A 23275-nucleotide genomic window follows, 5' to 3' on the forward strand; every position below is an offset into this window, starting at 1 on the left:
TAAACATGTCAAAAATCCAAGATTGCTAACGTAACTCGTCACCCATGATATTAATAGGTAATCAAATGGTATACTTGTGAAATAAGGGAATAATTTCACTTGCGTTTTGTCCAAATCCTAATAATTGTGGGATTTGGACAAAACGCGCGTGAAATTATTCCCTAATTTCACTCGTCACCATTTGATTACACATACTTGTTGTTATTGTTATTATTATTATTATTATTATTATTATTGTATTATTATTAATTTAGTTTTATTTTATTTTATTTAATTATTTTTCTTTTAAAGTTTCATTTTTATTTTTACTTATTATTTATACTTATTATTATTATTATTATTATTATTATTATTATTATTATGAAAAGTATGTAAAGTAAATAAATAGTAAAGTATGGCGGAGGCGGCGGCTGCAGGTCGGTCGCTCGCTGGAAAACCGGGAAGGCTAAAATGGACTGACAAGATGAATCAAGATTTACTAGATTGCAGGGAAAAAGCCTTAAGCTTAAAAAGCTCAAGCAACCCGCCATGTTACCAGAACGGACGCAAGAAAGGATATATGCGCATTTTGAAAGATCTATGGGATGACGTGGGATACGTGAACTTGGGGTTATCAGCTCAGAATCTTCGCGACCACGCAGCAGCGATAACGGATGAAAACTCACAAATAAGTGTTAGAGGCGACTCTTCAACTGTTCTAGACGAAACAGAAGAGGTTGGTGCCTCTATGTTGTCACAAACCGAGGGTCTCGAACCCGCCCAATGCGAAGGTGAAAATTTATCAAACGTGAATGCGGTCGAAGGTTCGAATTTGCATATTTCTTCCGACATTGCTGATCAAAGAGCTCCCCAGGGATGGACCGCTACTTGCAAGGATCAAAACACCAAAAATCAAATCAAGCCAAATCTGCCTGATTATGATGTGCTTCCCTCCGAAACAAAGAACAAAACTTGGGGCAGTATTAGTTACGCATGTTTCTGTAATACTGTCAACGATGTTTACGATGAAATCGTCCACTACAGGAGGAATATATTCAATGTTCCATCGGGTCGCGCAGGGAAGAGTTTCATTGGAGAATTAACCTTCTGGATTAAGCAATTTAATTCAGACTCTGACTTGAACTCGGTCGCTCTTAAAGCATTCATGGTGCTCCCAACTTTGATTTTGCAAAAACCTTCCGCTACTTCCAAAAGCAAGGAGCATAGTGAAGCAATAGAGCGTCGATTAGCACTCTGGAAACAAGGGGACATTGATTTGTTGCTTAAAGAAGTGAGGTTCTTTCAAGGGAAATTTGTGAATTCCAAGAAACTTAGAAAGGCTGAAGACATATCCAAAGCCTTCTCAAAGCTGGTTCTGCAAGGAAAATTGACAGCTGCTATGAAACTCCTAGATAACGAGAGCTCGTCCGGTCTGCTCGACCTATCGCCAGATGTCCTGCAAGGGCTACAGGACAAACACCCACAGGCAGCTGATATCGCAGAGGAGAGTTTGTTACATGGCCCAATTGATTATATTCCGCCAAATGTTTATGACCTCATAGACGAAGAATCGATCTACAACTCGGCAAGTAAAACCAAGGGCTCAGCCGGACCATCTGGAATGGACGCAGAGCTGTATAAGAGAATCCTGTTCTCTAAGAATTTCAAGACCGAGGGCAAAATATTGAGAGAAGAGCTAGCCGTGTTCACAAGAAATCTGCTAAGGAAATCGTACCACCCATCCTTACTTGAAGCTTTTACGTCCTGCAGGCTTATCCCGCTGGATAAGAACCCGGGAATCAGACCAATTGGTGTTGGAGAGGTACTGAGGAGAATAGTGGGGAAAACGGTCAGCGGTTTCTTAAAGGAGGAAATAAAAGAAGCGGCGGGTCCCCTACAAGTTTGCGCTGGTCATAACGCAGGAGCGGAGGCTGCGATCCATGCAATGAGTCAAGTGTTTGTTGAAGAAGGAACAGATGGAATATTGCTAATTGATGCTAGTAACGCTTTTAACCAAATGAATAGGTCAGCGGCCTTACACAATATCCAGATCATGTGCAAAGAAATGGCGCTCTATGTGATTAACACATATAGAAGCCCATCTAGACTGTTTATTTGTGGGGGAGGTAAAATACTTTCTCGAGAAGGCACCACACAAGGAGATCCGCTAGCGATGCCATGGTATGCACTTAATACATCCATAATGATACAGAATTTGAGGGATCATTGCCCATTGGTTAAACAGGTGTGGCTTGCAGACGACTCAGCTGGAGGAGGGAGTATAGTACACTTATACAACTGGTACAGGCAATTGAGTAAGGAAGGACAAAAGTTTGGTTACCTTGTGAATGGGACAAAGAGCTGGCTTATTGTGAAGTCTAGGGAACTAGCGGAGGAAGCAAAGAGGGTGTTTGGAGAGGAAGTCAACATAACGACTGAAGGTCAGCGCCATCTGGGAGCAGTTATTGCGTCGCAAGAATACAAAGATCAGTATTGTGAGGAGAAGGTTCGTGCATGGAAAGAGGAAATCGAACGTCTCTCTGAAATAGCGAAGAGCCAGCCCCATGCAGCGTATATTGCTTTCACAAAAGGCTACAAGTCGAAGTTCACCTACTTCATGCGCACGATTGAATCGTTTGAAGATTATGTCGATCCAATCCAGGAAGTGATTGAAGATTTACTACTCCCTACTTTGTTCGGTCAATCAGAGCCTCTCCCTTACGAGGTGCGCAGACTTGCTACCTTAGCAACGGGTCAAGGGGGTCTAGGCATTCCTGATCTGAAATCCGAGGCACCGCAGCAGTTTGCTGCCTCGAGACTAATAACCACCGCCCACGTAGATTCTATTACATCACAGAGTTCCATCATGGTGCCAGGAGAAAGATCTACGGAGGAGCTAAAGAGGCATCAACAATCAGTTAAGAGAACAAGTGCCAAAGAGAAAATGGATAGCATTGATTCAAGCCTCTCCCCAGGCCTGCTGCGTCTGGTTAATCAATCGAGGGACAAGGGCGCAAGTTCGTGGCTGAATGCGATGCCTCTCGCAGACAAAGGTTTAGCCCTCAACAAGAAAGAGTTCAGAGACTCGCCACGCTTGCGATTTACCAAGTCATCGCATATGTGGGGATAAATTCACCGTTAGTCACGCCCTCTCTTGTAAAAAGGGGGGGTTTGTAGCGCAGAGACATGATGGTGTACGGAACTTGTTAACGACATTCATCGACAAGATCTGCAATAATGTCGAAATCGAACCACGCCTTCAACCCCTGGACAACGAGCGATTTCATTTGAGGAGCGTTGTTACAAGTTCTGAGGCAAGGATGGACATCAAAGCGGGAGGTTTCTGGGCAAGAGGAGTTACGGCATTTTTTGATGTTAGAGTTACGCACGTCAACTCCAAGTGTTACCAGAGCAAGCCAACATCGGAAGTTTTCAAAGAGCAAGAAGAAGAGAAGAAGCGCAAGTACCAGCAGCGGGTGTTAGATGTCGAAATGGGTTCGTTTACGCCTTTAGTGTTTGGAACCAATGGCGGAATGGGAAACGAGTGTCAGCGGTTCTTAAAGCATCTCGCAGACAAGATAGCTCAGAAAGACACCGAGCCTTATCATGTTGTAATCACTTGGCTCAGGACACAGATCTCGTTTGAACTCTTAAGATCGGTACATGCATGCGTCAGAGGTTCGCGAACGCCGTTTCGTAGCAAGCTAGAGCAATCATTAGACTGTAAAATAAATGTCGCTAGTGCGGATATCTGAAATACGTGTCTATATGCTTTTATACTTAGGGCTTTTTATGGACACTGGTTTAGCCGTCATTAGTATAATTCGATTGCAGGATCTTAATATCTCTGCATAATGGAATTCTTAATTTTATAGAATTTTGAACTTTTATTATTAATTATATCTATTTCCTCTTCTTTTATGTAAGGTTAAGTTACTTCTATTTTTTAGAATTTGAAAATGAATAGTTTTTTCTATCTTCACTTATAATATATAGGATTGTTTTTGTTCTCTAATGAAGGACGAGGGGTTTCTTTTGTAACAGATGGAATTGTAGATAGTGTTTTTGATGAATTACTTAGTTTTTTTGTAACAGCAGGTTGATTGTAAATAGGATTTTAATTGAGGTTTTGTAATAAAGATTCTTTATATTTTATTATTATTATTATTATTATTATTATTATTATTAATTTAGTATTGTTTTATCAAATTTATCATGGTAGTTAACGTAATCCAGGGTTTTTAGTGACTCATTTGAGACAAATCATGAATTTGAAATTACCAAATAGCAGACGCTGGGTTCAATATTCACCAGTATTAATTTCTCTCCAAGTTCAAAAGCTTCTCCTTTTTTTCTTCTTATTAGCATCATTTTATACACAGATCAATTTTTTATCACTATTACCTCGATCTAAACGGATTTTAATCAAAACGGAGTGAATTTGATAACTCAGAATAGCTGATGTAACATGGTGGATGGCTCTAGTTCCCCTACGAATAATAGATCACGTCATCGTGACATCACTTCTGTTGTTAAATATTATTTATGTGTTAGGTAAAATCTTGAATTTATTCCTCGCCCATTTTACAATTATAGGAGTATTTTTCGCTTTATGATTAGTTTACGAAATATACGAAAAATTCAACAACATGACGTCATGATTACGCTAAGTCACATTGTGTCAATCAAGTTAAGAAAAACTATTTGTCGACTCACTTTTCAGCCGCTTTTCGAGGGCCCTATGTTCTTAACAAAAGACATGAGATGCTTTACATTATTTTTGGTACGAGAAGAGCATTTTGGTTCCAAAGCGTGGTAGTTTAGGAGTCCTTCTGACAAGAAAGTAACCATAGCTTGGTTGTCCTATTAGAATTTTTGTTTACTTATTTGTCTTCTCTTTTGTTTGTATTTCCTTGTATTCATATTGCTGGCCCATTTCCTATACTAAGTTCCATAAGATAACCACTCTGTAACCCATACAAGTGTGGTTATTACTTTTATAACACAATTTTAGGCAAAACTGACTGCTCACAGACATTGACAGAAAATGTTATTGAAATACCGTCATCAAGTCGTGTCTAAAGTCATTATAAGCCACCAATCATATCTCACGATTTGATTTAACACTTTACTGGGGCCAAAGTATAAACAAGAAAGAATAATATATAACAATTATTCACCGAAGTGGAGGTGGCTAGTCCTGGATATTTACCGAACTGCGAAGCAGTGAGGTAAATATCCACGACTAGCCACCGACACTGAGGTGAATAATTGTTTTAGTATATACTAAAACAGTGAGATAATTGAGCACAAAAACGACGATTTTTAACTCAAATACTGTTGCCAACGATTACAATTTTGGCGCCTAATGACCGGGCGGCCGCGGCCGTCGCTTTTTCTTGCCGGCAACTAAAACTTTTGAAGGCATTTGTTTAGCTCTTGCGGGGAAATTTCTTCAAAAGGAGTTGTGAATTCTTTTTGTATTTAAAATCATTCTATAAAAAAAAGATTATTAAATTTAGTCTTAAGCTTATTTATGAACAACTCAACTAAATAAAGTAAGCAAGACTTAAGCTTAATTTGCATTTGTAAACAAAAAACTTTTTCACCGGTTTTATCGATAAATTCGTGTCAAAAAGACAAAGCTTTACCTGTTAAAACTTCCAATCCGAACTTCGTCACCTTCTTCGTGTATTTCGGAAACAGCTTGCTTGATTAGTTGTGAAATTTCTTTGTTTGTTTACGGCAGCAAACCGGAAAGACATTTTGCTTGCAACTTACACGAGTTTGGAGTCGCTCGCTCCGAGGAACTGGAGGTGAATCAGTGAATAGTGCAGGATATTCACTGATTGAGTAGCCAATCAGAGTGCGCGAAAAACACTATCCACTGTTTTAGTATATACTAAATAGATTTAGCCAGGGCTAAAAGCGAAGCTCTGGTTAATAATACGTGTAAACAAAAAAAATTAAATCGTGTAACGCTAAACGTGGGACGACAATGAAAATGGCTTCAAGACTAATAGATCTAATTAGTAAAAAAACAAATTGCACGTGCAGCACACTTTTTCTTCTAATTAGCGAAAAGCAAATTTGCACGTGCAGCACGGGTTTTTGTCTTTCCCTTGCTGTTGTTTTGCACGACTACAATGCTGTTTTGTACGACTAAAGCGTCAAACTTCCTAGTTACACACTATTTTTATGGAGAAATTGTCGTATGTGCTTACCCAATATTTTGTTTCCAGTGTTCATGTTCGCTTTTATTTTTCCCTACCGCTCATTTTCACCTTGCTGGCCGCTACCATTTCTTATTTTCTCACCACCGCTTTGAATTTCCATGTTTTTCTTCCAACGAATTTTCAATAACTCGCTCTAGCTCTTTCTCTGTTATCCACGTTAGTGTACACATAAAAAATAACGCCGAAAAAGACACGACTTTTTTCTTTCTAAAAGTCCGGGCGGCCATGTGATTTCCTTCCAAATAAAACATTGAGTTGCATTTGGGTTCCCATACCTGAGCTGTTGATTGAGTTATTTTACATTGGTATGTCTGTGGTGCGGACGGACGGTCGCTCGCACGCTCGCTCGCTCGGTGTACGGTCACGTGATTACCAAATTTTCTGGGATGGGTAGATTACCACATTTCCTTAGCTATGGGGCTCCGCCCACGCGCGCTTCGCGCGCGGGTGGAGCTCCGCTAAAAAAATAGACAAATGATTAAGGAAACAAATTAATAATAATACTGACACCAGGGCACCACCCTAAAAGCAAAAACGTTTTACGTGTCTTCCTACATTTTAACACAAACAGAGGGAATAGGAAAGTCAAAAGCTTGTACTGTGAATCGCTTTTCCAGTGGAATGGCAGTGTCGGAAATCAATTTTTTTTCCGATATACCCAATAAAACAAGAGGACACTTCCCAAGACTAGTGCTCGTCTAAGTTTAATTAGATTAAGGTTCACCGTCGTCGTATCGAAAAATTTCATCGCCGGCGCACATCGTTATTTTGAATGTTGACAGTAACTTTACAGCTTTCCATAAACGCTACAATTTTATAGCTGTCCATTTATGCTTTCTTAGGGTCTTTGATGTCCTTATTGTCGTTATCTTTAAAGGTCGGTCCTTCTTGGCCGTGCTTGAGAGACCATTTTTCAAAACCAGCACGGCGGTACCAATTAAAGTGGCCAGACCTGTCCTGCTAGCCTTGAAATATGTAATAGAAAAGACCAAAATTGTTATTATTTAACAAAACACAGGCTAAACTGAATACTCTTTAGCTTTGCTGAAGCTGATAGAAAAAAAATAAATAAATAAATAAATAAAAGTAAAAATGTTGCATAGTTAATGTTCCGAGCTCCTTAATTTGTTTTTGTTTTGCTTTCTTCAAGTTTGGTTTGGTTTGCATTTCGTTTTATATTTCCCTTTTTTAAAATATGTACTTAATAAATAACAGTCATTTTGGGTTTCCTTTTCCTTCTTGTTTTTATTTTACTTCTTCTTTTACTGTGTTAATATATACTTGATTCCAATAAAAGTTATGACCTGCAATTTATTATTTTGGGCATTTTAGGGGCTATTGTTTGGTGGTCACTCAAGCAAATCTATCGTTGCAATACGTTTCGTATCCTGAACACCCGATGTCCAATTGCCAACGACCCGTTGCCAAAGCAACCTAATATTAAATAATTTATAAGGTAAATAAATTTTCACGTATTGTTGAATAACAGTGACTCTTTATTTTGAACCCAAGAGGAAACGTTTTAGAAAATATACAGAAACGTCAAACAGTTCACCTGGATCAACAGCGAGAGACAGAGTGTATTTTTTGTGCTTATACAGAGCTTCGAAGTAGACCCCATACTGCTGTCTTTGTAGTTACGAAATACTTGCTCTTCTGGTACAGTTTTCAATTGCATCCCCTCAAGCTACGCAGCAGATACGAGACTTATGCCTTTGTAGTCACTAAATACCTGTTCACTTGCTAAAGCAGGCTGGGAATAAGTGTTGTTAGGATATCATTGGCGTAATTGTAGAAGTGATTTCATCTTCGTTTCTTAGAGTCCTCAGACGAGACTGGCGATGCCGTCGATCCGATATATATCTAATTTACCAATATCCCTTTGAACCTCCCGGATTGTTTCCCGCAGTAGTTCTCCTCCAGGCATAGTCGAAAGTAACAGGTGAACAGGTGTTGCAAGGCCCCCGTTGATTGTCCAAATATCAGTCGCTTCCGTCCAGATACTTATCGCACTGTGAAATACTTGTAGCCCAGCCTCGAAGGCATGTTCTCTGGTGAAAGAGTTTGCGATATTGGCATACGTTTCTTTAATTTCATTATATCTTGGCTGGCTGGAAGGTATAGTCAAAGTGTGATCACTACGGCCAGAAAACACTGTTACAGTCGCTACCAAGTCTTCGGCAACTTACATACAGTAAGTTTTCAGCTTCAGTTTGTTAGATTACTTTATGTGAATCGGTGGTTACCTTTAAACGAACACTTTAGCGCGAAGAAAGTCAGTTTGCACGTTGAAGGATAGTTTAAGTTGCAAAGTAGAGCAATTCGAATGCCTTTTGTGAAAGATATGCCTTTTTTCGGCTAGCTTAAACCATCTCTCTACTTGCAAACTGACGCTGTTTTTGCTTAAGTTATTGTTTAAAGAATTTATCACCATTCTTTCTAGCAACCTTGAGAGCTTGCTTACAAACAATTATTCGAGATACAGACCTCTATAACTATGACGCATAATTTGGTATTTTTTTTAATAGTCTTAACGGTCATGATAAAACGTCGACTTTTTCCGCTCTTAGTCACTAGTTTCTACATATTAATTAAAAAAAAAAAAAAAACACGCCAGTCAGTGTGTCACCTTGTACAAATGCCATCATTCTCATCCTTATCCTCATCCTGATTCTAGTCTTCATCATCATCATTATCCTATTCTTCACCGCATCCTCACCATAATCTCCATCCTCACCCTCAACCTCAACATCATCATTATCTTCATCTTCATTCTCCACCTCCTAGTCATCGTCATCCTCCTACTCATAATCATCCTCATCCTCATGCTCATGCTCTCCCTTATCCTCAGTCTCATCATCATCGTCATCTTCATCCTCATCCTGATTTTTATCCTTATCCTGATTCTCATCGTCATCGTCATCGTCATCGTCACCTTATCCTTAACCACGGTCAAACGCAGGAGCATGCGCAATGCACTCGTACCCGGTCTCCGCCGGGGAAAATTCCCGCGCGAAATTTTAACTGAAACCATTGCAGAGACCGGTGTCAGGCAAAATATAGCTGAACGATCGTCAGAAATACGCTAAAGTTAAGCGAAATACTTCAAAGTTAAGGTTTTCGTTTTCGCAGTTGATAGTTAGATAAATTTTCATTATTCTCCGAGTTCACTAAATTTTTTTGACCTTCACTAAAAAAGTTCTTCGTGTTAAAAGAGCCGACATGCGAGAGACTGTATGCAGTATTTGACGAGGTAGGCCACAACAACCTGACAACGTTACCGACTACAAACCTCGGACAAAATGGTACAATAATTATGCAGAAGCCAGGCAGTTAATAAGTGTCTTCACTCCAAAAGCAAAACAAAGAGACATCAGAAAATATGGTAAACCACACTTAACTAAAATTTTGTTCTCAGCAATTTGAATTCACTGTCCTCTCATTTTAAGCAATATTTAATAAACAGATGAACAACTGTACAGAAATATTTTTTCTCGATTAATGTTTTTTTTTTCGTGTTTTCCCTCCCCTCCCTTCCCCTCCCCATGACCTATTTTCTTGACTGCCTTTTGAGAACCTGATTAGCTGAGCCAAGGCTTTCAACATTTTGCTAAAAATGTAGTGTGCTTTGCATTTTAATGATGAGTTGGCCAGAAGCAATTAACTACAAGTGATCTTCGAAAAACTGTTTGGGGTCATCCCTGTTTTCAGTTGTCAGAAAAAGAAATGGAAGTATTAAGGGGTGTACTATTTGCGATTGAAACAAAAGAGAAAAAACAGAATTCAACTTTTTCACTTAGACCATAATAATATAATGCACCTTGTTTAAGTCAGAGAGATGATCAAAGATAAAGAAAGAAGACTTCAACAAAAAGCAGAAAAAATGATAATAATAAACATGTAACAAAGCCTTGAGAGGATAGCTGCCCATCTCCAAATGATGGCTGGTCAGTTAGACCACTTGGCTAGCAAGATTTTCTAAAAGACAGTCTAAAAAAGTGTAAGAAAGAAGACAAAAATGCAAATAAAATTGAGTGGAACCTTTATTTGTCTTTTCAGTTAAATTAGGTGTTCTTTATATACATCATTTCCATTCTTTCTTCTCGTTTTGCATCCTTTTCTCATCTATCTGCTTCTCCTTTAGGGTCTAGACTCTGTGTCTTCTATTCATCCCTTTCCTAACTATCTGTACAAAAATAAGATAGATTTAATCACATAAATAGTAAGTTGTCAAATTGTTATAATAAAAACAACACTAAATACCAAGTGCCTTTCCTTTTAATGCTATATGAGCATCTAGCAACCCACAATAATCTTTAAATTATATTATTTAGCCCACTTTAAAGATGCATACAAGATCATTAAACACCATGGCATTTAAATCAACATAGAAGGTTGTACAACTGAGATCTCAATTACCACCCCCTTCCTAGTAATTTAAACTGTAAAACTAGGACCAAGCTGCAAGCATTGGATGGACAGCTTAATGAAAACATAACCCTAGTCATGAATGTGGGCAAACATGAAGAATAAGCAATAGTAATGAAATGACAGCATGTACAGCTGTACACTGATGTCTGGTCAATTGTGCAATGTCAAGCAGTCAAAAATAGACTTATGCTGCTGTGATTATTGAACTTATGTGTGGTTATTAAACTTCTGCTAAAAAATAAAACCTTTTTCCTCTCACAATGTGCCTGGCCTAATAACAATAAATAACATTGAGACCATAGATGTTCATGCATCTTTTTTGAGCTTGATTATGTTTACTGAACTCATGCGATGTGGTCATTGAATTTTATGAATAAGATTTAAAATAATTATCATTTATTATCGATACATTTTGTTTGTTATTAATAGAGGCTTAAGCCCTGAGCGAGATAATGTATTTGATGTGAATTAGATAATAGCAAGCCTATAATTAAGGTCGTCAGTCATAAAAGAACAGTTTCAACGAAAAAAACAACCAGACAATTTACTAAATTTTTTATTTTGCAGAACGAACCAGAGCCCAAAAGATATGATTTGTACTAAATAAAAATGCCAACTATTAAAACTACGTTCAAGCCAGTGTCAGTATAAAAGTATTACAGAAAGCTTAAACATAATTTAAATTATTTTAACTTGAGCTTATACTTTCAGCGGCCACGAATGCGAGCCGTCATTGATCAGCAACAGCATACGAGCAGTTGGGGAATATTGACTATATTGACTACTTGAATATTGAATATTGAATATTGGGGAATATTATATGATTGGCAAAGGGAAGTTTACTCATACTTACATTTCATATTATACGTTCCTCTTATTCTTCCTATTCATCGCCAATGAACTTTCTTTTTTCTTTCCCTGTTCTTGCCCGCAAGAAGACGTAGCCACATGTATCTAGCTTTTCCAAATCGAATGTAGCGAAAGCCCACGCAATTCCTCGCGCATGCTCAGACGTTTGACCGCGATGTGACCTTATCCTCACCCTCACCCTCAACCTCATTCTCATTCTCATTTTTATCCTTATCTCCATCCTCATCGTCATCCTTATCCACATGATCATCCTCATCCCCATCTTGATCGTCATCCACACCCCCATCCTCATCGCCATTCTCATCCTCATTCCTATCTTCATTCTCATTCTCATTTTCATCCACATCCTCATTCTCATTATCTTCTTTATCCTCAATCTTCTTTATCCTCAATCTCTTCCACATCTTCATCCTGATTTCAATTCTCGTCTTCATCCTCATCCTAATCTTCATATTCATTCTCATCCTCATCCTTATCCTTATCATCATCCTCATCAAAATCCTCATCTGTATCCTTATAGTCTTCGTCGTCCTCAAATTAATCCTCGTCTTCATTATCAGCCTCATCCTCATTCTTATTATCTTCCTTATCCTCAATCTCATCCACATGCGTACTCTCATCCTCCTCATAGTCCATGGGCCAATTCTGATTTTGGTTCCAATTCGAGGGACAAAGGAAAATTGCTGCAAATTGATAACACGTAAGGTGGAGATTAAAAATTTCTATGATAACCTTTCTGTTAGAGTAGCTTTCAAGGTATTTTTTCATGGTGTAGTGTCGGAAATGACGACGGGGCCAACTAGGTGTGCACCAAATATATAAATCTTTTGAAGATTAATTTATTATGAGAGATGCATAAGAAGATTTTTCTTGTGTTTTTTATCGCCAAAATATTGTCATTTGTTCTGAATTTAACCAAAGTAGAGCGAAGAAACTTAAAGTAGCCTTCGAATTGCATTATGGGTAAAATCCAAAATGGTGGCTACAAAAACAGGTGAGTGGGTTCTTGACTTGCTGGTTTAATAGCCGTTTTACCGTGCAAAAAGCAATAATTTCACAGAAAGTCAGCAAAATCATGAGCAGAATCAATAAGCAGAATTTTGGAAATACTTACAGATCTTCTAGAATGTTATCTTCGATGGTTCGATAGAAATTGAATGTATGTTTTTTAGCTCATATCGAGGGATATTTAAAAAAGTCAACATGTTGCAGTAAAATCCAAAATGGCCGCTACCATGGCAGGTGTGTGGGTTCTTGATTTGCTGGTTTAATAGCAGTTTTACCTTACAAACGCAATAATTCCACGAAAAGTCAGCAAAATCATCTAGTTGATAAAGCGCTCAAAATTTTTGGAGGCAAAAGTCTTTGAACTTTTCACGTAATGATCAGAATTTTGGCAATACGTACAGGTCTTGTAGAATGTTATCTTCGATGACCCGATAAAAAAGGTAAAGTGAAGTAAAAAGTATATAAAGACTACACTTACCTGAATGGTTTACATGATTGCTGTGTACCAGTAATCAATTAGAAAGCTTACCGGAGTGCGTAGTATTGGAAGACCAGAGTTTCGTAAATTATAATAGCGGAGCTCCGCGCACGAAGCGCGCCAGCGAAGCACCATAGGTAAATAAATCTACGCATCCCAGAAAATTTGGTAATCACGTGACCGACCGACCGAGACTACGATGGCTGTGGTACCCGTTTTTCACACCCATTACAGATTTTGGGATTCTTGCTGATGTCAGCATTTCTGAACCGGTTCAGACTGGTTATTTTTTGCTAATTAATTGGACAAAACGATAACTATTTATAGAGAAATGATCTTAATATAGTATAATGAGCATGAGTCGAGTTCAGAGTCAAAGTCAAAGTCAAAGTCAGAGTTCAGTTAATTTGAATCATTATGGTACAGAAGTTATTGTTAATCTTTCGCGGGATACTGTTGTTCAGGTCAAAATTAATGAAGCCGAATTTATTGTCAAAGGAAAGGAAATCTTGTCAGTTCAAAAACCGGAATATTCCCGTAAATTATATTCTGCGGCGATTTGCGAACAGGAAGTAATTACAGAACCAATTGAGAAGTTAAATTTTGAGTATATTGATGAAGTTAAAGTTAGTGAACGCGAATTAATCCAGGAAACAGTTAAATATCAAGGAATAATAAATACAGAGAATATTTCACCCCCACCATATGACGCAGATGAAATATTTGAGTATACAGATGATCCGCCGGAATATTTGGCTTCTTATCTTCCTCCACCGGAATATTCTCCTAATCCAGAAATTAAATTGAAGCCATTGAAAAAGTTTAAGACACAGTATTTTTTGCCAAACTATATTGAGGCCCGAATGGAAACTGGAATTTCAGAAGAAGAATATAATGAATTATTTTGGGGACCAGTTGGAGAATACGATTATGATCCAGTAATAAGTGCCCAAGAAGAAAATTGGGAAAGATCAAACAGAGAATTTGAACGTACAGAATATTACAATCCAAACATAAATTTTGGAGTACAGGATTCGGTATTACGAGAAAATGGAAATATATATGACCCTCAAGTTGATGAAATAATTGATGACAATTAATAACCATGGAGGTGTTTGCTCATGTGGTTGTGGAACGGGATATCAAAGTCGTGATTAGTTAGTTAGTTAGTTGTATAAATTTTCAAGATGTTTCTGTGTTAATGGTGGTAATTGTGTGTTAGATGGCGCCATAGAATTTGTTGAATAATTAGGCATATGTGTTAACTGTGGTAAGTTGGGTTTTTGTTTATTACCCTTAGTACTATTGGGTTTTCGTTTGGTACCTTTGGAACCTTGTTTTGTCAATAAATGAGGAAAAAGATAATGATACTGTACAATTAATTCAATAATCTGTCGTCTTTTCATTTTTGTAACAGCAAACTTATCAGCTTTCATTTTGATGATTTCTTTTTTGAGCTCTTTGAGTGTATATGTATTCAGATTTTTTCGTAATTCTATCTTTTGGAGTTCATTATAGTTGTCTAATAATTGGTCAGCATTCATATACTAATTAGTTGTATAATTTGTGGATGACTCTGTAATGGGTAGTAAGGGTGTCATTATTATAGAAGTGTTTGATACAATATTTACACGGCAGTCTGACACCTTTCATATAATCAAGTACTTCTATACAGATTTCATCATAGTCGTTACTCAGGATAAATTTATAGGCATTATTATTGTATTTTTCCATCAACTCATATTGTGCTTTACTTACATGATAATTATTGGTCGGTGATTTGAATTCAATACAGAGGCCTTTATAATCTTTGTGATAATCGAGTACCATTAGATCAGGCTGTCCTCCCATATATCCTTTCTTATACGAATCGAGGCGTTTGTCATCAATATCCTGATTGTCACCCAGTCCTGCTACTAATATAGAATCTGGATAATATTTCCTTATGAGGCTCACTACTTTATAATGGAGGTCAGTCTCATTGCCAATCATGATCATCTTATTCCAGGGACTATCAAATAGTTTGTATTGGCCATATTTACGAATAGATGGGAGGACTGTAGTACATACCCATTGACGGAATCTTTTAGCAAACTCTAATTTGGAACTAAACACAAGTTCATAAAAACCAGCTTCATTTATGAACATACACCATTTACCTCTCACGTCATTTCGTTGACCCGCCGAGTTGGCGGGGGAACATTTTGGCCATACAAGTTGTGATATTTTTTTTTCTTCTGATACGTGATTTCTTATAGCCTTATCAGTGTCACTATAACCGAGGATCCGGGCAACATTCTTACCCTTGAACCAAACATTTTGCTTATCATCAATAAATGATGTCAGCTCAATTTCTAAATCGTCATTAACAAACTTTTTTTCAATCATTCTTTTCATATATATAGATTACATAAATATTACTATCATTCAGACCATATTATATGAAAAGAATGATCGATTAAAAAGTTTGCTAGGCCTGAGGTGCCGTTTCAGCACATTAGACCTGAGGTGGCGTTTTACCACCCCAACAAAACTACCGCAATTTATTTTCCTCTAGTGTCATTTTATTGAGGGGGCGAAGCGTCCACGCCAACAATTGAGGTATTTTGTTGACCCGTCTAGACGACAGGGCAACATTTAGGGTGTTTTGTTGACGCTCCGTTTTGGGTACGGCAACACTTTGGACCCAGCGGACCCAAAATGGGGCCCCTGGCAATTTACTCTTTCTCTTCCTCCTCTTCCTCCGTTTCAAAGATGGCACCTAAAACGCCTGTTAATGTCATCTCAGCTGATTCCAGTTTTTTGGAGATTAATTTCTTGTGGTATAATGTCGCAATTTCTTCTTCCAATTTTTGGATTTTAGTGAATAGTGCATTAAGCTCAGTTTCCTTACTCTGGATTTTAGTATCAAGCTTTCTTATATGATCGTCCATATATACTATTAGTTAGATAATTCTTGCAGGTTGCTTAGTGGGATCCAAGAATTAAAGTCGTCACTATAGCCCAACCATTTTACCAGAGCTTGTTTCTTCTTATAATCCCTCCGAATGACCTTTTCAATGCGAAATACATCCTGTTTTGCTGGTAGTAATTCTGGTTCATAAAAGCTGCCTTGTATTTCCTCATTATTGAGATCTTTTAATCTGTATGTGATGGGGTTTGTGGATTGGATTTTATCAATCAGGAATATCTCTTCTGTCCAATTAGGTGTGTACCCTTTATCAAACACCTTTCTCTTGTACTTACTTATCCTAACTTTATCGCCAATCTTGAATTTGGGTTTAGATGATGATTGCTCCATATCACCATACAGATTATAATATACGGCATTTTCATTCTTCTTTTTAGTAGCTTCTACAGGTGTCATTTTAATGGAACTGTGTTTGGTGTTATTATACTGCTTCAATATTTTTGGTAGTATGTCAAGATATTTGGTATTACCCTGGACAGTAAACTGCTTCCACATTTTGGTTTTAATTGTACCGTTCCATCTTTCACACACACTAGATTTTTCCTCATTCTCGGTTGAATATAGTGTTATACCATTCTTTTCCAACAGTTCTTTCATATTTTTATTATAATATTCTTTCCCCTTATCAGTCCAAAGATATTGTGGTTTACGGCCCTCTTTGAATATGGTTTTGAATGCTTCTGTGACAGTTTCCCCTTTCTTATCCTTTAATGGTACAATCCAGCCATATTTGGAGAATAGATCTAATACCATGAGAAGATATCTATAACCTTTGTTCCATTTGCTGAACTGTTGCATCTCAACCAGATCTGAGCACCAAATTTTGTCAATACCGGTTGTAATAACACGCCGCCGAGTAAAGTTGCGTTTTATTGGTTTATGTAATTTATCCGCTAATTGCTGTTTCCAACTGATACCCGACGGCTTTTCTAGTTTAAACCAAGACCGAGTTTCTGTTTTGTGTTTATAATATTTCTAGCTAACCAGTGTCCCCATTGTCGTTCATTATAAGGAATGGCGTCTAACGATTTTACCATTTTACGGTCAGCTTTATTTTTGCACTTTCGGTTATCACCACATACACTATAATCAACATCATGTTGCATGGCCACGGCATCGGTTGGCCCAGTTGGTTGATCATAAATTTCTAATATTTCACCAGTTTCTGGATTGTATCTTACTTGATTTTCGAGATCGTTGTAGGGGCCTGTATATTTATGCCCTGGTAAGGTCCATCCGCCTGCGGGTTTTGGTAATTTACCAATCTGCTTGTGGATATCTATAGCACCACCATCCAAATCTTTCCTGCTGGTTTTGTAGTTTTTCTTTGGTCGTATTTTGGTTGATAATTGGTTAAGAGCTTGACAACCGACATTCTGGATCTTTGGATTTAATTTGTCCAAAGCATAATCTATAGCTTTTTTCTGTAATTTAGGGTTTCTGAGAGCTTCGGACCCGTAATATCTCCCCATCTCAACTGCTTTTTTACCCATCCAAGGAAGCCCGTGATGTACAAACGCATAAAGAGCAGTACCAGCTACTGTGTCTATTACGCCTACCCCTAGGACAGGCTGACCTAGTTTCCCTTCTTGACAAACTTAAACTTTTTTATTCCACATTCAGCACAAGTGCACCAAAACATAAGTCTACCGTTCTTGGCAGTTTTGTAACCCGAAGGTTCTACACATTCTGTTGGCATCTTCTGTTTAACACAATAAGATTTCACCATTATTATATATTTATGTTATATAATTATTGTCTAATCACTATCTGGAACATAAGTTTCATGGCTGCTATTTGACTCATAATCACTCTCACTCAAAGGCTCACAGTTGCAGCACTCGAAACATCCATATTGATTCACATAATGTGGAGTAACTTCTTGGCAATAAACACAAAACTTTTCAGTCATATAATAGTGTTACATAAAATAGTTTATCAGAAATTGGTGATTTATCATTTGATTTGTGAAACTGAATTTGGGGTTGTGTATAACGTCTAATAATGATTTCCCTTTCTGTCGCTCTAGAAGATAATATAAGCACCAATAACCGCACAAAACACTGTCCCTTTCTTGTATTTCATCTGATGAGTACACCATTTTTTTACCGCTTGTTTTCAGATAATTTTTGATTTCATTGGGCATGATTAATCCGAATGGATCAAAATACTCACAATATTGCTTATCCACGTTTCTATAACAGACCCAATGACTGCCCCCGCCCATTGAATCATCCAAATTAATTATTCCTGTTTCCAATTTGTGTATTTTTTGTGGTAAATTATTACGGCTGTAGATACCCCTGAAATACTTTATTCCTAATTGTGTAACCCATTGTGACAAATCAATGTTCGATAATGGTTTGTTTATGAATCTTACAGTATTGTTCCTAGAATTGGGATTGAATTGAATGGACTGTTTTTTCCGAGCACACAGTCCCTTTCCCTTTCTTTTTTTTTTTACTCCCGCACCAGTGGGGTTTTCCCATGTTCCAAAAAAGGGTGATGACATGTAGGGATATGGATTATACATTCCGTGGCCATTAGTTGTATCGGGAACATAAACAGATGTTGTATTAGCGGAACCGGTTCTGTCAGCCTGCAGCCCTTTTCCCGTCAATGCATTTAGTAACAGGGGGACACCTATACTCGCTAATAGAGTTCGTAAAAAACCACCCTGCTGTGTTTTCGTCGGTCTGATAACTAATCCGTTACCAGTTTGGAGACTCTTAAAAATATCCTTTTTCTGACCTGTGTTCAGTAAATGTTTGTATGCAACCAAATGTGCTATTTTGTCCATTGGAATAAGCTATCCTCCTCGTTGACCTTTCCCGAATATCTTATCCACACCTAAACTGGCTAATCCTGACAACGCTCCAGTTACAAGTGGAGCGGCAGCCTTTTTGACTATTGGCATGGCCATAGGAAGTAACCTGGCTAATGATCCCCACAAACTACCGCCCTGTCTAACAGCCTTTCTGATTTGTGTTTTTCATATTTTGATATCCGACCCTCTACCCTGGTTCGTTGCCTTTTTCAGTTTATTGATCTGAGATTTTGTGAGCATTAATTCATGTGGGCCGGATAACTCATTTCTAGCTAGTCTGATAGTTATTGCTGATTTATTATTGTAAGCTCTCGAAAGCTTTTCCAATTGTCCTTTACTAAGTGACACACCATAAGGATAATATTTCGTCATTGCTTATATATAATATACGTTACATAATTTACGGTTACATGATGGGTGGTCCCATAATTTACGATCTGAGTATTATTCTACCATCTTTCTGAATTAGCTCAACATCCTGTTCGTATAATGTTAATGCGTAAATTGAGTAGGCTGTTGCCGTTGTTCCACATAGCTCATATTTAAATGTCAGTTTTGTAGTGCCATCCTTAATGTCCATTTTCTGTTTTGTTAGGTCGAAATATAGGAAGGGAAATAGCGTACTAAAATTAGATTTATTGAGTAATGACCCTTCACCGTATTCATTATTTTTGTGAACATATTTCAACACATCCCTAAAGACTCTAGTCATATCAGTACTTGGTGTGTAATGTATTTCGGGGTATTCATGTCTGTTACCAACTTCCAGGTGACAATTGGATAAGGTTCTTGGGTCAGTTGATATAGAGAATGTGTTGTACAAGAATGGATTAGCCGTCTGGGCATCGATATTCGCATCATTGATTATGAATACAAACACGTGTCGGGGTTTCGAAATACCAGAAGAGATTCTGAAATGCCCAGCTCTCTGCTGACTACTATTTGATCTTTCAATATTCTCTCTCAAATAAGTCCTTTTATGATTTTTAAGTTATTGGCTCATATAGGATGATTGGCCCTCACTGTTAAAGGTTATCCGTGGTACATACAATTGCATTCTGGTGATAACCACCCTGCAATCAGCCCCGGCTTGCTAAATTAGATTACCATCGGACTCAATCTCAAAATTCATCTCAACTCTTGTATTGGGTAACAGCTCATCTTCTAACATTTCGAAAAATGAGTATCTATTCAGTGGTATTTCTGTATTTACTGTGGATGAGACACCTAATAGTGCTTTCCGAAGGGCAAAACCCTTATTGTAAGCTGCTCGCCTTTTAGCTAACTGATTTGTACCACTAACTTCAAATTCCCGCTCTTCTGCATTTCTGGATGTATCAAGATAGAAAAACTCATTACTAGCTGTCTTATTAGCGTAAGATGGATTGTACTCAAGTAAGTTCGTAATATTAACCGCGTGATTCGCGTCATTACAATCATACACTTTTTTGCCATTCAGCTTAATATCAAAATGTTTCAACAGTGAGTACGACCCGTTTACAATACCATTATGATCTGCTACTGCAATGTTACCTCCATTAGCCAGCAAGACTACTTTGAAATCGACACTGATTCGGGCATTACACCAGTCGAATGGTGTAACCTCTCCGCTGTTATCAACAACAAACCTGTAGCCATCTTTCTTTTGGTGAGCATTATTGGCGACAGTTGTATTTAGTGCTGTTTCTAGGTCAAAAATAACATCTTCATATCTTTTAACATAGTTTGGATCTCTAAATGATTTCATAGAATAATAGATTACATAAATCTTTCATATGGCCTAATAGATAAATCTTCTCATCTGGCCTCCAGATAGTAATTGATTTACTCGTTCATTAATCTCGTAATCGGTGAGTCGCTTTTGTGGATTTTCTATTGGTCTTGTCGCTGCTGGTGTTTTTGTGTTTCTATTCTTTTTACTCAATAATTGAATAATTTTATCACCGGCTTTTTTGCCAGCATATTCGCCAGTTTTGGTAGCAGCTTTTTGAACGGCCTTTTTTTGTTGCCGTTTTAGCAGCTTCCTTCATGGTCTTTCCAAACAACTTTCTGCCGATCGTTTTGAAAACATCGGTAACACCTTCTCCATAAATATGCTTCTTAACATATCTCCCCGTTTTAACATCATAACGATTCTTAAATACTGATTGTCTCATTGTATATTATTAGATTACATATTCTGCTGGTTTAGATCGTAATATTAGGGTCAAAAAACCAGTTAATCTTATTTAGTCCAATTGGTCGCCCAAGTGAATCTGTGATATAAAACCTCATTTGTGAAATATTGAGTTGCGAAACTTCATTAAACAATAGTCTTCTGGGTTCAAATGTGAATGGGAAACTTCTTGTCAAATTGTCAGTTGGGGTGACGGCTAACGTATTAGTATTAACACCATTCAATATGCCATTCGTAATGGCGTCTGTGTTAATATAAATCATATCAATGGAATTTGTGATATTAGGCAGATCACCATCCCCATAATCTGTTTTCTTTACAATCTTTTCTGTACATCCAATTAACTCGCCAAATTTACTATTTCTCAGATCCAGTTGGTAATTGTTGTCGATCTGAATGAGAATCTTGTATGTCGATAATACAAATGTTAGGTTAATGTAGTATACATCATCCTTTTTTGCATCAGTAGTAAAATGGCCTTTCTTTTTCATGTACTGATGGAGATAGTCATTTAGGTCTGAGTAAGTATACATTCCATCCACATATTTGACGGTTTCCCATGATGTTCCACCATCAGGTGAGTATTTTATTTGATTATTTTGATACTGACCTGAAATATTATGCCAACTGTAAGTCATTGTGGCCTTATCCAAGGCTGTTTGGGTCCCATCGATCTTCTCCGCGGAAAATTTTATGTGGCGTCCCGCAGGGCTTAATTCTTGGACCTCTTTTGTTTATTATTTACATTAATGATCTTCCTAATGTCTCTAGTCTCACTCAATCTTTACTGTTTGCTGATGACACAAGTATCTTTTGTTCCCATAAAGATGCCAACCACCTCGTTTCTATTGTTAACAATGAACTTGCAAAAATAATTATTTGGCTTAAAGTGAATAAGTTATCTCTAAATCTGACTAAACCAAATTTTATGATTTTTCATCCAAGGCAAAAGAAAGTCAATGTTAATGTCCCTCTTACTCTGGAAAATACCGTGATCAAGCAAGTCACGGAGACAAAATTTTTAGGTGTTCTCATTGATCAGCATCTCTCTTGGAAACCACACATTGATTTCGTCTCAAAAAAAATTTCGAAAAGTGTGGGAATTATTGCGAAAGCCCGCTTTTACCTATCATCCCAAACTTTGATGACCTTGTATTACTCCCTTGTATATCCCTTCTTAACATACTGTAATGTCGCCTGGTCCTCCACCTACTGTTCCAACCTAAACTGTATTTACCTTTTGCAAAAGCGTCTAGTGCGTCTCATAACAAAAGCTCACTATCTAGCAAATACCGCCCCTTTATTTAGCCAGCTTAAAGTCCTTGACATATTTAGTATTAATTCATTTTCTGTCGCTACCTTTATGTATTCTTATCACCATAATCTTTTGCCTAATAGCTTTCATGACTTGTTCTTAAGTAGTAATCAAGTCCATCAATACGAAACTCGACTAGCCTCTCAATATAGACCTCATTTTTTAAGAACAAATATAAAGCAATTCAGTATCCTTTACCGAGGACCTAAAATCTGGAATTCGTTGCCTGTTTCACTAATTAGCTCTCCTTCTATATCTGTTTTTAAAAAAAATTTAAAGAATTATCTCACTAATAGCCGATCTGTCGTTTAATTTTCTGATCTTGCTCACTCTGCACTCAGCCATGAACTTAGTTCACTAGGTAGTTGAAGGAAACCTATTAATATAAGCTTCAAGCTTCGTTAGGCTTCCTTGTCACATTAGTTTTATAATTTAATTAACACCTTTTGTTCATGTTGTGTAAGGTTTTGTGAGTGACTAAATAAATAAATAAATAAATAAATATTTCATGTGTCATATTACTTTGGAGTTTTAAGACTGGATCAAATTTGATTATGAAATCTTCTGCTTTATTCTGTCCGATTTTCTGTCTATTAACAGATGAAATATGGATTGCTCTTTCTTGCATTTATATTATTAGATTACATTATATACTGTTTTATCAGACTATTAAGCTGGTTGTTATTTAGAATGCCTAATTTGTTTAGTGTGTGAGCAATTTTGGAAAATTCATTTTTCACACCATTATTTCCAGCTAGTATTGATCCACCTAATAATTCCAATCTGTCCAATAGATCAACTGGGTTATTATAATAAACAACCCCTGAACCGATTTTTTTGTATTTATTACTAGTTCGGTGAATTGGAATATCACTTATTCTGTTCAGGTCATCAAATACCATTTTTGATAATGGAGAATACTTCTTTTTACTATTGAACCGCTTTGTGAGCAGATCAAGGGTATCAAAGTCCACTTGCTTATCA

General features: G+C 37.3%; 1 protein-coding gene across 1 annotated transcript; it reads left to right on the top strand.

Annotated features, from left to right (window-relative positions):
* Positions 1-2152: 2152 nt before the first annotated feature.
* Positions 2153-7936, top strand: LOC140945839 (uncharacterized). Its single transcript, XM_073394921.1, has 2 exons — positions 2153-3057; positions 7861-7936. Exons 1-2 carry the CDS (start codon positions 2153-2155, stop codon positions 7934-7936), a joined length of 981 nt encoding a protein of 326 aa, XP_073251022.1.
* Positions 7937-23275: the final 15339 nt, after the last annotated feature.

Source organism: Porites lutea, chromosome 1 (genome assembly GCF_958299795.1).
Source record: "Porites lutea chromosome 1, jaPorLute2.1, whole genome shotgun sequence".
In the NCBI taxonomy this organism is placed as follows: Eukaryota; Metazoa; Cnidaria; class Anthozoa; order Scleractinia; family Poritidae; genus Porites; species Porites lutea.